Source organism: Neoarius graeffei, chromosome 9 (genome assembly GCF_027579695.1).
Source record: "Neoarius graeffei isolate fNeoGra1 chromosome 9, fNeoGra1.pri, whole genome shotgun sequence".
NCBI lineage: Eukaryota > Metazoa > Chordata > Actinopteri > Siluriformes > Ariidae > Neoarius > Neoarius graeffei.
This window is the reverse complement of record NC_083577.1, coordinates 15,794,026-15,810,086: the sequence shown is the minus strand read 5'-3', so window position 1 is coordinate 15,810,086 and position 16,061 is coordinate 15,794,026. Positions and strand designations below refer to the sequence as shown.

General features: G+C 42.2%; 1 protein-coding gene across 4 annotated transcripts in view; it reads left to right on the top strand.

Annotated features, from left to right (window-relative positions):
- Positions 1 to 3,466, top strand: part of LOC132891474 (coiled-coil domain-containing protein 138-like) — a 50,467-nt gene extending 47,001 nt beyond the window's left edge. For all 4 annotated transcript variants that reach the window (XM_060929054.1, XM_060929053.1, XM_060929058.1 and 1 more), the window contains one exon: positions 3,088 to 3,466. In XM_060929054.1, the coding sequence (XP_060785037.1) occupies positions 3,088 to 3,229 (142 nt within the window). In that variant the 3' untranslated portion in view covers positions 3,230 to 3,466. The remainder of the gene's footprint in view (positions 1 to 3,087) is intronic.
- The last annotated feature ends 12,595 nt before the right edge of the window (positions 3,467 to 16,061 follow it).

The following is a 16,061-nucleotide window of genomic DNA, read 5'->3' as shown; positions in this document are numbered from 1 at the left end:
TTTGAACTATAGAGTTTTAGCTGGCAACGGCGGATGGTACGGTGAATTTTGTTCACAGATAATGATCTCTGGAAATATTCCTGAGCCCATTTTGTGATTTCCAATACAGAAGCATGCCTGTATGTGATGCAGTGCCGTCTAAGGGCCCGAAGATCACGGGCACCCAGTATGGTTTTCCGGCCTTGACCCTTGCACACCGAGATTCTTCCAGATTCTCTGAATCTTTTGATGATGTGCACTGTAGATGATGATAAGTTCAATCTCTCTGCAATTTTACACTGTCGAACTCCTTTCTGATATTGCTCCACTATTTGTTGGCGCAGAATTAAGGGGATTGGTGATCCTCTTCCCATCTTTACTTCTGAGAGCTGCTGCCACTCCAAGATGCTCTTTTTATACCCAGTCATGTTAATGACCTATTGCCAGTTGACCTAATGAGTTGCAATTTGGGCCTCCAGCTGTTCCTTTTTTGTACCTTTAACTTTTCCAGCCTCTTGTTGGCCCTGTCCCAACTTTTTCTGAGATGTGTTGCTGTCATGAAATTTCAAATGAGCCAATATTTGGCATGAAATTTCAAAATGTCTCACTTTCGACATTTGATATGTTGTCTATTCTATTGTGAATACAATATCATTTTTTGAGATTTGTAAATTATTGCATTCCGTTTTTATTTACAATTTGTACTTTGTCCCAACTTTTTTGGAATCGGGGTTGTATATCTGGCTACGTCGTGGTTTCGGCAACACTTTTAATATGTCCCTGATCTAGGTGGAGTAGAGAAGCACAGCAAGTGAGAGATGATGTTCACACGCACTTATTTTGGATTATGCTCGTGTTGCTTTTCAGCTTTAATGCAGGGCTCTACAGTGCGCACATTTCACTCGCATTTGCGAGCAAATTTTTCGGCATGTGAATGATGAAAAAAACCCGCGCATTCGTGCGAGGGCTTCTTGCGACCGACAATTTAGGAAAGCACTGAGCACAGACGCGACAAGTTTAACATTCTAAAATGTATCAAACGTTAAACTGCAAAGTATATAAATCCAGCGCTGGATAGCCTACCTAATATAGTGTAACGAGTAATGGCCTGTATTGTTGTGTGTGTGTGCCTACTATCACAATAAATATCCCCCGTAACATTTCCCGTTTTCTACTCATCTTTCTGTGATTGCCCCTCTTTCCCACGGTTGTATGTTGTGGGTGTGGCATTAGGTGGGAAAAGTGCTTTTTAGGGATTCATCAGATCATTCAACTGAGAGATAACTGAGAGCTGGTTCGGACCGAGCTGAGAAATATATTCGCTATGCAGAGAATAACGGCGTTTTTTAAAAGCAATGATGGTGGAAACAAGAATAAAAGAACGGACGAGGAAGAAAGTGTAGTGAAGAAAGTTAGAACGACGGGAGAAGGTGCAGGAAAATTATATAATGAGATGGAAAGCACACACCCCAGTGCAAACATTTAGATGGGAACATACAACACAGCAGAAAAACAAAGAATATATATATACAACTGGGCGTGTTGAGTTGCAGATGTTAGTTGCACATTAGTTATAGAAACTCAGTTCAGCTACAAAACTCAGGATATTGCACTGTATTTGGTATTGCATTGTATTGGGTATGGATGTAAAAGTGTAGAAATATAAAATATACAAAAGCTATAAAAACTAAAAAGTTGCTCTGTGAGGTTGCACTGTAATAAGTATTGCACTGTATCAGCTAAGTGTGAGAATATTGTCCTTTTAGGTCCTTGTTGGTGCATTGTTGCACCTGCCAGAAGTGGCATCAGTCAGTGCATGTAATTAGCCTTTTTCACATTACGTCACTTGCAGAAGAACCTCACATCCGTTTTCAGCCTTTTGAATGAAGGAAGAGGCGGCATGCTAATCTGCTGGCTAACAAGTAGCAACCATAGAAAGTCAGTAAACTTCCTTTCCAAAACAAGGCAGATAGGTGACTGGAATGATCGCTAACAATACGTAATGATAAACAACAATGCGCAATATTATCAATCTTACCTGTGAATGACACAGTTTTGTTAACATATGTTGCCGCCGTATACCTCTTCCATTCAAAAGGCTGAAAACGGATACGAGTTCCCCTGCAAGTGACGTAATGTGAAAAAGGCTAATTGTTCAAGGTGGTTATGGCCTGTGGGGGAAAAAACTGTTTTTGAGTCGGTTGGTCCTTGCTTTGATGCACCTGTAACGCCTGCCTGAGGGCAGCAAGTCAAAGAACTCCGAGCCAGGGTGGGAGCTGTCCTTGATGATGATGTTAGCTCTGCTGAGCTCTGCTCTCTGTTTAGCTACTGTTTGTTCATTCATTCAGTTGTTCGTTATTCATTTGTTTGTTCATTCATTCATTCGTTCATTCATTCATTCTCAATTGAATTTTGCGTTTTATTTGTTGGTGTGTCTAAGGTTTGCGCTGCAATAAACCTTTAAAATGAAAACCTACTTGTGCTTGTGCCCCCCCCCCCCCCCCTTTTTTTTTTTTTCCCTGTGCTCCTAAAATTTTTAACTTAGGAGCACGTGTGCTCCTGAAAAAACAAGTTAGTGTAGAGCCCTGCTTTAATGTCTGTTGTAGTCGCGCATGCACACACAGTTGTGTTCTGGTCTGGGAGATCTTTGCTCTCTCCCTCCTTTTCTATCCTCGACCATTAGCAACACACGCGTGCGCACACAAAAAATCAACAGGTGCATTGACTTTTGCCACTCACCTTCCCTGGCCCTGCCCTCCATTCATGAACTGACACTAGGCCACGCCCCCGCTGCCACACAGAGTAACCTCAAAATGTAAACTCCTGTCCTGTGGTGGAAATCTTACTGTTACAAAACACTGAAACTGGAGGCTCCTTCCATAATTGTTAAATAAACAACTTTTCAGATAACACTATATTAGCGACTGCATTCTGTCCATTTATAAAATCAGTTTATTTGGTTTAGATTATGCCACATGTCATAAGCTGTTAATAGAGGAACGATTAATGTATTTTGTGTCGAAAGCATATGAACATGTGATTTGCTTCTGACCAATCAGAATCCATCTCCACTACAAATATTGTGTTTTTGTTTTGTTTTTTTTGTAGAAAGAACCGGCGTCTGTTTGAAGCATCCTCATTACACCTGCTTCTACAGGAAACTCGGCGCTCAGCCAATCCATCTCGAGCCTTCCTCAACATCAACTTGAGCTCCATCCTGTTTAATCTGGGCGTGGCCTCACGTTCCTGACACGCCTAACATCTGGACAGGAACAAATACAGTCCTAAAAACCATGGTTATCTGTATTCAGTCATGCTATTCTTTGTATTGTGATTTTTATTGTTTAGTAGTCAGTTCATCATAATACAGTACTTTGTAACTGAATACCTAAATTATTCTGTCTTATTTGATTTTATTGTGGTAATTTATTAGAATTTTGGGAGAAAAAAAAACTTTATTAAATATCTCTCACCCCCCCCCCCCCCCCCCCCCCCCCCACACACACACACACACAACAGCTCATCTGTGTTTATTTCTGTGTTTTGATGAACACTGTCTCCGTGTTCTCAGTTACCTCTCTGAGATTGATCCCCCCCCCCCAAAAAAAAAAGGATGTTGGTACTAATCCCATGATTCGGTTATTCTTGCGCTGATTTAGAATGATTGTTTCATTTGCCAAGGCACAAGACAATGTGGCATATGTTTATACATTTGGTCTGCATTTGTAAATCTGTGGTTTTGAGAGAACTTCCTTGTGCATTTTAATTGACTTGTTTGTGACTGAATAAAATTTGTTACCAACTTGATTTCTTGCTAGATAGTTCAAAATGTAAATATTTATTTCGTCAGTTCTGTTATCGTTTCTCAAATAAAGATTTTTAAGTTACTCCAAACTGAGCGCAGCTGCTGTTCATGTAATTCAGAGACAGGAATTTATTTTACTGTGTAGTCATGCGTTCATCAAGTCACTTGTTAATTTCTGGGTTTGGGTTTTATTCATGCAAAGTTAACCCCTTGAATATGGGTGTACTAATTCTCAAGCAGTTCTCAGACCAAATGCGAATTACATCTGTTTGGTGAAAGTCAGTTTTCTTAATTATCCACATCATTATCCACAATCATGCAGACAAAACACTGAAGAACCTATGTTTTGCACCTCATTAGGAGTACTGTAGAGCAAGGCATGCCCACAGGGGCAGGACCTGCATGTTCTACAGAGCATTTAATTGGATGAAAAGATGAGTACGTACATAAATCATCAAAAAATAGCTATCAGTTTTCCTCACGATGAACTGTAAAATTAAGATGAGATGATCTCCAACAGGTTTTTTTTTTAATTCATTTTATCATATTGGTAATAACACTGATAGTTCTGAAATGGCAGTTCTGATTTCACTTTAAAATTCTTACTTGACAGGATCTGTGTTATTATTGGAGTGAGACGAGTCCGAAACTAGTATTATGGGGGGAAAAGACATGGGGCGATTTTGCAGGTCACTCCATGTGTTCCGTCATGACATCACACAGATTTGACTCCCATGTTAATGATGTGTTCAGGTGCACAACCTGTTCTCATTGTACAATAAGGAGCTGCCATTGCTGTTATTTTTCTGTAGCTCCCTGTAATCAGCCAGTGCAAACCCAAGTGCACTGAGGCAGTGCGTTTGTGTGCCTGTGTGCAGGCTGCTGGTTTCTGCAACATGTCATATAACAGATATCTACTCCAGAGAGAAAGTAGTAAGTGTTGATCTGGCTGGTGAAGAAAGTGGCAATGAGCTCATGATCTGGATCAGGAAAGTAAAAAGCTAATAGGATGTGCTGATGTACTTGCTCAAATATGCACTGCTGATAAGTAAACAAAAGATTCTTGGCACTGAGATATAATTCCTCTACGTGTTCCTCCATGACCTAATAGGATACTACTATGAATGGATAACATCCAAACTAACCAGTACTTCTATGAAGTGGTTCATGCTCTACTTAGTTACTTAGAAGATAGTTATGTAGATTTCCCTGTATGGATTTTTAGTAGAATGACCTTTGTTTGCAATTACATCTGCAAGTCTGATGGGATGTCTCTGTTGACTTTGGACATCTGGATCCTATGTTTGCCTATTCTTGGCAAAATTGCTCACATTGTCAGATTGGATAGAGACCAATGGAAAACTGCTATTTTCAAGTCTTGCCACAGATTCTTAAGCGAATTAAGGTCTGGGCTGTTCTAACACATCCACACTGGATTAGGTTTTCTTCTATGATTGTCCTGTATTTAGCTCCATCCATCTCCTCCTCAACTCTAAACAGTTCCTTGGTCCCTGATAATAAAAAGCATCCCCATAACATAATACTACCACCATCATGCTTCACAATAGGTGTTGCAGTCGCAGCATTGGGTTTCAGCTAAATGTTGTGTTATACCAATAACAAAAAATTGAATTTCTGTCTCATCAGACCAGAAAACCTTGGTGAAAGGTCTCCTCTACTGGTTGTGCTGTATTGTTTTCACTTCTGAATAAAAGACTCATGAGATGCTTGAAGTTTGGGATATTTTTAATACCCAAACCCTGATTGATACTTTTCCAGAACATTGTTTTGTTAGTTGCTTGGTCTTCTAGCTATGCTTTGGGAATAAACAATTCCAAGTGCACTTCTTCCACAGTTACTTGTTAAAAGGATATTTCATACTTAGAGGTTTAATTTTCATTATCCAGGAAGTGAACAGTGATGGAGAATTTGACTTCAAAATGTTATAGGAAGTCCACATTGTGTTACACTAAATCCTTTTTGGAAACAACTGGTCAGATAAACACTGATAATTTGATTTTGCAGATGTGAATATCGTGTGTGAAGGCCTTCAGTGTTCCAAGATGAGCTGCTAGCGCTGAGAGAAAAAACTGATATACACACACACACACACTCTCTCTGAACTCATAGCTGAAGCATCCAAGCACACACATCTGTCTGTGTTCATGAAGCTGAAGTTATTCCTAATGGCTTTTTAAGAAGCTTAGTTTTTGTGTGCTGATCTTGTTAAATTAATGCTTTTGAATACAGATTATGGGGGGAAGTCATATTTCAAAGTCTGTTCCATTATTTTCAAAGAAATCCAGCAATAAGTGCCTGTTAAAATATAACTGTGTTTAATGTTGAGATTACAGTGAATTTACTGTGCATATTTCTTTTATTTGTTCCATTTCCATATTTCCATAACTCACATGTACTGTTTATTTACTGATCTAACACTCCCACATCACCACGTTACACTGTTTATTCACTTAATGTTTGTGTATGTTATGTGGTGTAGTGGGTCATGTTGCTGCCTCACAGCTCCACTACACGTGCCCATGTGTAGCTCCTCCAGGTTCTCTGGTTTCCTCCTACACATCGGTAGGTGGATTGGCTCCAAGTATACCTGTGTGTGCATGCACACGTCCTGATGTCCCATTCCACCAAATGTTTCCAGGATAGTCTCTGGATCCATCATGACCCTGACTAGGATAAAGCGCTTACTGAAGATGAGTTAATTTATTCTATTTATATTACCTGCACTTTATCTATCTACTGCACTTGCACTGTGATAGAATTTAGTTGGTTTTTAGAACAGAATTTTGTTGCCTTGTACTTTGTGTCATGTAGCTATGATCTTGTATATAAATGTCCAGCGCAGGATGAGTGAGCTTTAGTCAATTTTTACTGGAAGTTAGCTAAAAGCCTCACTCACAACTTGCTGTACATGCTGCTACAGATGGTCTATGGTAAAAAATTTGGCAAAACCATGCTTGAGACTTGCGCGACACTTGCGTGTTCAGCGCCATAGAAGGTCGCAGAATGCCCATGGAGACTTTTGGTCCTGCACATGCAAATTCTGTGGGTCTTGCAACAAATCAAGAACGCATACACTACATACAGGACCCATACTCCTTTTGTACGCCTGAACCAAGTCAGCAGCACGGCTAGTAGGGGCTTTTTGTGATGACAGAAAGACGCATGAGTGATGTACCTCAGAAGTACTACACAAGTATTCCACACTTGCTATTTGTGCAGCCCGCAAGACAGAAGTACATCTCACCTTCTACCCCTATGTGCAGCGTGCGCGCAGCGCACGTGACATGAGGGGCAAGACTCTGGGGGATATATATATATATATATATATATATATATATATATATATATATATATATACATACATACACACACACACACACAGGGGTGGAACCAAGGAACCGATCATGTAGCATTGTATAAGGGAAGACCACCTCATTTACTGTTTTTACTTGAGTACATGTTAATTTACCATGCAAATATCAAATAATAAAACATGAGTACAAGGGAATAACGCATTTTATTATACTGTAAAAAATCCCAACTAAATACCCCAACAGTTTGAGCACTGAAACGCATGGAGTCTTCTGATTCCGAGCTACTGTCCTGCTCCTCCTGAGTGGTGGGACAGGGTGTCAGAATGTCCTCATCACTGAGCACAGCCCAGTGCCCTGACAGCAATGATGGGATTGTGATGTCCTCACTTCTGGGCGTCGTTAGCTGAAACATACATGAAAATCAGCATATGTAATAGTAATTACATAAGCATATGTATGTTTAAAGCATGTGTATTTACCTGTGGAAATACCTCGGGCGGGGTGCTGTGCCCTCTGCCGGCTTGAAGGCATACTTCTCCCGGTCCGTGCAGGGCTTGCCGGTGCTGCTACCATCATCAAATTCTTCCTCCTCCTCCCCCTCTGCTGTTTCAGGCTGGGTTACTTCACTTTTGCTCGCTTTTTCTTGGGTCCCATTTTCTAAACTTTAAATTGAAAATTTTTCCCACAAAATATCCAATATTCTTCAGTCGAAAGACAGATGCAGAATGCTGCAGACACGCTGGTTTTATACTCACTCCTGGCTTGTGTCACACGCAAGTTATAAGGGATGGTAACATGCTAATGACATGCATCACACATGCTTCACAAGTGCGGCCCGTACTCGTAGCACGGGAAATTGGTAAAATGCAAGTCTCACACACTCCACACTCACTGATCACGTGTCAGACATACGCTTTCCATGGGCTAATGGTGCAATTTTTCCCACGCCTCAAGGAAGTCAGGCGTGCAACCTGTACTTGAGAAGTACTTCGCCCGTACTCCTACCCCAAACTTTCTGCCGGGTTCACCACGACTCTGCGGCATGGCTGCAAGCTACCAAACCCCGCGACCCGTGCGTGTCCAAAACACGGCGGGTTGTGAGTGAGGCTTAAAGGTCATCAGCAAGGGTCAGAGGTGGAACGTAGACTATCAACTTTATTTTCTAGAAGAACGACCCAAAAAGGAGGGCGGCACAGTGGTGTAGTGGTTAGCGCTGTCGCCTCACAGCAAGAAAGTCCGGGTTCGAGCCCCGTGGCCGGCGAGGGCCCTTCTGTGCAGAGTTTGCATGTTCTCCCCGTGTCTGCATGGGTTTCCTCCGGGTGCTCTGGTTTCCCCCACAGTCCAAAGACATGCAGGTTAGGTTAACTGGTGACTCTAAATAGACCGTAGGTGTGAGTGTGAATGGTTGTCTGTATCTATGTGTCAGCCCTGTGATGACCTGGCGACTTGTCCAGGGTGTACCCTGCCTTTCGCCCGTAGTCAGCTGGGATAGGCTCCAGCTTGCCTGCGACCCTGTAGAACAGGATAAAGCGGATAGAGATAATGAGATGAGATGAACGACCCAAAAAGCGAATTCAATCTTCCTGGTGTGTAATTTGCACCCTAAAATTGAATAAAATGGTTAAAATATACTGGTTTGTACAAGTTCCGAAGGTTTGTTTACATCTCACTTACGTGCACCTTTACCGCCAGGGGGCAGTCGTCATGATGTCATTCAAGGCAAACAGACTGGGAGCAGTTCTGTGTTTACTTGTGAACTGAGCACACGTATACAGACTTTGGTCGTGAGAGGTTGTGCAAAATGTCTGAAAGCGATAGCGATTTTGAAGTAGGAACTCTCCAAATTGAATATCGAGAGGTGAAACCATATATGTATGAACCTATGGCCATTGCGAAGCCATAGTGGATATAGGTAACGATTACCTGACAGTGCGCTGGTAGGCCACATTAGCCTGTCATCTGTGGTATTTCCCGGTGTCAATATCTCGGGCCTGACATCTCATCTCGTCTATCAATGATTTTTTTTTTTTCAACTACCGAGCATTTAAACTTGTCCAGGGTGTACCCTGCCTTTCGCCCATAGTCGGCTGGGATAGGCTCCAGCTTGCCTGCGACCCTGTAGAACAGGATAAAGCGGCTAGAGATAATGAGATGAGATGTTTATCTCCAATCTTTTCCTTTTTGCTTGAGCGTTGCTGGTCTGTTTCTTCTTTGACTGCTTGAATTTGTGCTCAAATTTTGTTGGAACAGCATCAGGGTTGAGCCTTTTCTCTCTGACACGGACACCTAAACTCTCCAACAGATGGGGATTCTTCAAAAATGAATCGTTGTCGAAGTGATCGGAGCACAGAGTGGCATATTTACCCAGCTACCAACCCTCTGGCTTCACGCGCACAATCCACCCTCTCCGCCTCTTCCGAAAAAAGCCAACCCTCTCGCTTCACGCGCACAATCCACTCTCTCCGCCTCTTCCGAAAAAAGCCAACCCTCTCGCTTCACGCGCACAATCCACTCTCTCCGCCTCTTCCGAAAAAAGCCAACCCTCTCGCTTCACGCGCACAATCCACACTCTCCGCCTCTTCCGAAAAAAGCCAACCCTCTCGCTTCACGCGCACAATCCACTCTCGCCGCCTCTTCTCTCAGAAAAAGGTAAAAACTTCTTTCTGAACTGGTCCCATTGTTACAGTTCACTGCACAACAATAAGGCATGGTTTTTCTTTGGAAATTCCCGAACGCACATCTGCACTCAAGCTGAACGGCAATGCAAGTAAAAGGAAGTTGACTCAACTCAAGCGGTTTGTCTTGAATGATGTCACGCGGCGAGTGGTCACGAAAATCGACACGATCCACGCTAACTTATTTTAATTATTACCCATTAACAATACTTCTTGGGACCAGAAGAAAATTACAGAGGGTTTAACATATAAAAAGTTTCAAATGTGCATAAATTGAAAACCGTTGCCTATGACCTTTAAAGCTAGTTAACTAAAGTATAAATAAATGCAGCTCTTTTCATCACTGTTCTGTGCAAAGGACAGTGGATACCTGAATGCTACTGCAAAGATGTGGAGCTCTCCGAATTAACCATTAACCAGAGATTAATTTTGTTCATAAGGTCTTGTTCTCACTTATACTATAGCAGCTATAAACCATCATTCCTTCTCCAACATCTGTGTTTTTTAATCTCTCCAAGTTAATAAAAGAAAAAAAAATCATGCAGCTTGTCATGTTACTGAGAAACTGCTCTGACTTTTCAGGAAATTTACTGGCACTGGATACTCCTTCCATAAATGTTCCATACATGTGTGTTTGCAGAAAGTTCTTTTTTTAATAATAAAATTGTTTATTCATTTATTATAACATTGTGTGAAGAGTCCACTGTACAAGTCCCTGCGAACGGGCTGTTACTATAGAAACAATAACGTGTTAGAATGAGTGCACTACTGCCAGAGTTGCTGTTACAGAAAATGAATCAGCACCTTCTGCCCAATCAATCACAATCCAGAATTCAACAACATTTATGTTCCTCACCCTGGTAGAGTTACTCTGTTAAAACGTCCCGTCCATGTTGTCCACATGGTATGTTGATGTTTTAAAGGATAGCACATGTTCCCTGTGTGCTCTGTTCTTCAACTACATGGTGTATATATGGAACGATGGATTTGGTGATCTTGTATAACAAGCTTAATTTTACATTTCTGGCCAGGTATAATCAACATAAAACATTGTTTTAACAACTGGCCAAAACTCAGAAACTATGTCTTGGCATATTTCTGAACACTTAACAAGCTGAAGTAATGAAGATAAATAAATCAGGCCGTGACAAGCACTTAGGCTCTTCAGACAGGCTTATTATTACAGCATTTGGGTAAAAGCCGCTTGTGGACAGACATAACACAGGAGCCGAGAACACAGAAGGAGAACACATTTTATTCTGTGATTATGTGGACCAAATGTGCGCCTATATTAAAAATAAATTAGATTAACATGCATCTTGCTGCTTTATATAAGAAGAAATGGTTTAAAAACACAATGTGTTTGGAATACGTGTATGGAATGAAAACTGTTGATGTCAAGGATCTTCAAGTATAACAGAAGTTGAGCTAATAATCCCTGTACTAATTTCATGCTCATTTATTCTGCTGTTAATTACCCTACTACTATAAGCTATAGCTAGAACATGACAATTTAATGGATGGATGAACACTCAATCAAGATCCATGTTGCAGAAAAATCTCAGTTCGTATATTACAGTGCTGAATGTGAACTGCATCAGTTGCTAATTTTTTACTGATCTCACTCCTTCCATTTTTCAATAAACTGCTCAGATTCCAGTTAGAGTGTTTTATTTTATTAAATTCATTTTTTATGGGGGGGGGGCAATTAAAAAAAAAAAGTCTTTCCGGCACCATGCAATCAGGTGGTGCCAATTGCTGTTTCCATAGCCCTCAGCCTCTCGCCTATACAGCTAGGGTTACAGTGGGGAGGGTGGGGGTCTAGTCCTTTGGTAACCGTGAGAATTTGACTCCCCACTCACATCCGTAGTGCAGCATGCCTTGCCAGATGGCAGTAAGTACCAGAAGAGATCATCCAAAATATTTCAAAACCTCTGTGTCTTTGTAACTAGTTACTGTCAGTATGCGTATGCAGGCATTTACGGATGCAATAGCAGGGGAGAGCGGGTGCGTCACAAACTGAACCAAATCGGGAAACTAGAATTGTAGTCAGGGATGGGCAGAGGTCAGTTGATCGGCGAACAGGACAACAGAGAAGACAAGGTCGAAACTAGCGTAAACAGGTATTTCAACGTGAAGTCAGGCAGAAGTCAAAATGGCTCGGTAAAGTCAGGTCCAGGGACACAGAACGATACTTCGCACTGAATGCATATGTGAGCTGTGTGTATATACAGTCTGGGTGATTGCAGGTAGATTGGCAAGAGGTGATGTAATTAGAATTCTGGTGATGGGGGCACTGTGGCTCTTGGGAAGTGTAGTCTGGAGCAACCATGTTTGGAGGCTGCTCTGAACTTGGGCTTTGAGCATCATTACTGACAGAACACCCCCCTGAGGAGCTCCCTCTGGTGGACCTCTCTTTCTTGGTGCAGGCTTCTCAGGGTGCTCACTATGAAATTCTTGTGTAAGGAGAACATCCAAGCTGTCCTTTTGCAACAGAGAAGGTTGACTCTGCCTCTTTCTCTGCGTTGTGTGATTTACAGAGATGCCACAACCTTGTGGAAAGAAAACTTATCAAAAGAGCCATGTGAATATGCTCTAATGAGCTCTTTTTAATAAAAAAAAAGAAAAAAAAAAAGATTCCACAACCATTGAGCAGATATAGTCTGAATAGTCTGTTCACTGGCTTGATCAGTCTACCCTGCCTAGTGCACACACCACACCCTTGCTGACCAGAAGAGCCACCTGATGCCACATTCCCAGTGTGGGTAGGAAAAGAAACATCTGACCACGGGTCAACAGACAAAGACCCACCAACATGCACCTCCGACACAACACATACAGGGCTCTCACAGCCAGAGGGCACAGAGGCACTCTCGTTTGCAACCTCAACCAAGGCAGACCCCATCCTATTCCCTCCGTCCACAGTCTCAAAATCTCCTGTGCCATCACTGTGTGTATCAGAGTCACCGGGAAGACCAGCAACCCACCTGACAGTCCGGTCATCAGTGTCATTGTCCAATTTGGTCTGGGAGCTGCCAGCCACACTAACACCACCCCCAGAAACTGACAGCTAATCATCAGAGTTATCAAATGGCAAGAAGTTAACTGGCATGATAAGGTTCCTATGCACCATCTTCACATTACCTGATGGATTCTTGATGCAATAAGTGTGAATGGCATCATTTTTTGAAACCACCGTGTACACTGTGCCCTCCTATCTATCTGCCAGTTTTCTTTTTCCCCCTTGTTGGCCAGCAGGACTGTCACCAACATTAACAGGCCGACCCTTTGCTCTCCTGTTATACAGCGCTGTCTGCCTAAGCTGCCGTTTCTCAGCATTAGATTGAGCCAAGGACATGGCTTCCCTCAGATCCCTCCCCAAAGACTCTACATATGTGTATGTTCACTGTATCCCCATCCAGCAGAACACTTTTAAACATCAAGTCGATGGGCAACCTGGGAGTGTGACCATACATTAAAAAGAAAGGGGGGAAGCCCGTGGTTTCATGTACAGTGCAATTGTATGCAAATGTCAGTGTGTTAAGCATCTGAAGCCAGTGGTTCATCCTCCCTGCTTGACCATTCTCCATGAGGTGATACGGTGTGGTGTGAGATTTCTCCACACCAGCCAACAGAAGCAACTCTGCAATCAAAGAGCTCTCAAAATTCACCCCTTGATCGGAGTGTATATACACAGGGAAACTATACACACAAGAAATTATTCCACAGAACCCGAGCTACGGACTTGGCAGACTGATTAGAGCAGGGATATGCATCTAGTAAAGTCTTGGTGGTGACCGACCACATCAAAAGACTTTAGAATCTTCTGCTGACCAAAAATCAATGCATACTAATTCTAAGGGAGCTGAGGTAGCAATGGAAACAAGAGGGACCCCAAGCCTAAGGTTCCAGAATCTTGCTAACAACACACCTCTTGCACCTGTGAACATAATCCCTGACATCTTTTTCAAGGGTGTCCCAGAAAAATCTTTGCCTGGCCAGCCACAAAGTTCGCCGCTGGCCCTGATGACCTGCCTCATCATGAACCCTTTTAACATCAGACATCTCAGCGATTCAGGTACCACATACTGCAAAAGTATTCTTTTTAGTGACAGGATTCTTAGACACCCTGTAAAGTACACCCAACCATATGGTTCTCAGAGTTTCCCAGGATTCATGAACTCTCTCATGCCTGGACAGTTGTTGTCCTCCATCAACAAAGAACCTAACTCTGCTGATAGTAGCATCCTGTCATACAGCTCGTCATAACTAAGAACAGGCAAACGTTTATGACTGGTCAGAATCCTAGTCTTCAACTGCTGAGCATGAGGGATGGCCCCAAGCCTAGCACCATCCTCCCAGTGATGAGAAGACTGCAGCACAGCTGAGACTTCTGCACATGAGACCCTGCCTCCTATGTCATTCTGAATGACATTTGTGGCCCCAACACACACACAAACACTGAAGCTGCTTGCTGTTCTCTAATTTCAGAAAGCTCAGAAAACAAGTGAAACATATCCTGGACTGAATCCACCTGTAAGCTCTCTGCCTCTTTAAGCAGATTGGCATAAGGGGTTCTGGTCAGGCAATACATGATTCTGGGCCTCACAAAAGGCTCTCTGCAGCCACCACATTCTTGGGACCCAGAATATACAAGATGTCAAAATCAAAAGGAGCCAGCTTGGCCACCCAGCGTTGCTCACAAGCAGGCTTTGTCAAGACGTACTTACGGTAAGCGGGTTATTGTCTGTCCATACTGTGAACTTGTGGCCTAAACTTGTCACAGATAGCCCACTTCACAGCAAAAGATTCAAGCTGATGAGCAGGATACTCATCAGCAGGACTGAGCATGATTCAATGACTTACTCACGAAAGCAATTGGCTGAACTTTGTCCTCATTATGCTGCACCTGAGACAGAACAGCCCCAAGACTACTAGTGGATGCATTGATGGACGAGGAAAAGCTTAATGAAATCTGGGTAAGCTAACGGCACAGTGTTCACCAGTGCCGCCTTAAGACTCTGAAAAGCCTCTATACACTCAGGGGACCAGTCCTAAGGACAGAGCTTTCTCTTCTGCACAGGCCTGCTCACACCCTTACTTTTGCACAGCTGCCTAGAACCCCATGAGCACAAACAGTGGCCTTGCAAGTACAGAAGTTTTCAATTAAATGGTGGTAGTAAACCACCATGCCAAGGAAGGAGCGGATCTTACTTGCAGATGGCGTGACGCTGTCAGACTCCATCAGATCTGACTGCAAGATATTCACAATAGCCTCCATCCTATCTGGATCATTAGCAACACCCTCTTGAGAAATGATATGACCCAAAATTTTTACAGACCGCCTAGAGAAGTTGCACTTTGCAGGTGAAAGCTTCAGGTTGTGTTCTTTCAACCGATTAAACACCATGTGCAACTGCTGTGCCACAGCTTTTTCAAGGATGTTGGAGATAAAGGGGATGTTTGATATTGGCCAATAATTGGACAGCTGACAGGGATCAAGGTCAGGTTTTTTTTAAATCAGGGGTTTGATAACTGCTAGTTTAAAGGATTTGGGTACATAGCCAATCCTAAGAGAAGAATTTATTATTTTTAGAAGCGGTTCAGTTACTTCAGGTATTATCTGTTTGAATAGATGTGTAGGTAAGGGATCTAGTACACAAGTTGAGGCTTTTGATGCGAAGATTAATGAAAGTAATTCAATTTCTCTAAGGGGAGTAAAACATTCTAATTGCTGATCTGATAGTTATATTGTTAACTACAGGGTCACTTACATCATCTGACCTTAAATTAGTAGTTTGAATTTGTCGGACATTCTCAATTTTGTCATTAAAAAAAAAAATTTTAAATCATGAAGTCGTTGCTACTACATACTGCAGGTGTGCATGTATCTATAGTGGACTTATACCTAGTTAATTTTGCTACAGTATTAAATGGGAATCTAGGATTATTTTTGTTATCTTCTATTAGGGTGGAGAGAGATGTTGATCTAGCAGCACTAAGAGCTTTTCTATACTTCAGGAAGGTCTCCTTCCATGCCAATTTGAACGCTACCAATTTTGTTTGACACCATTTACGTTCCAATTTGAGTGGTCTGTTTTAAAAAGTGCGAGTGTCATTGTTATACCAAGGTGCTAATTTTTTGTCTGACCATTTTCCTTTTAAGAGGAGCTACATTATCTAAAGTATGGCGGAATGTTGATTCTAAGCATTCAGTTGCCTAATCAAGTTCTGCAGGGGCTGACAGTGACCCAATCAAAGTTGATA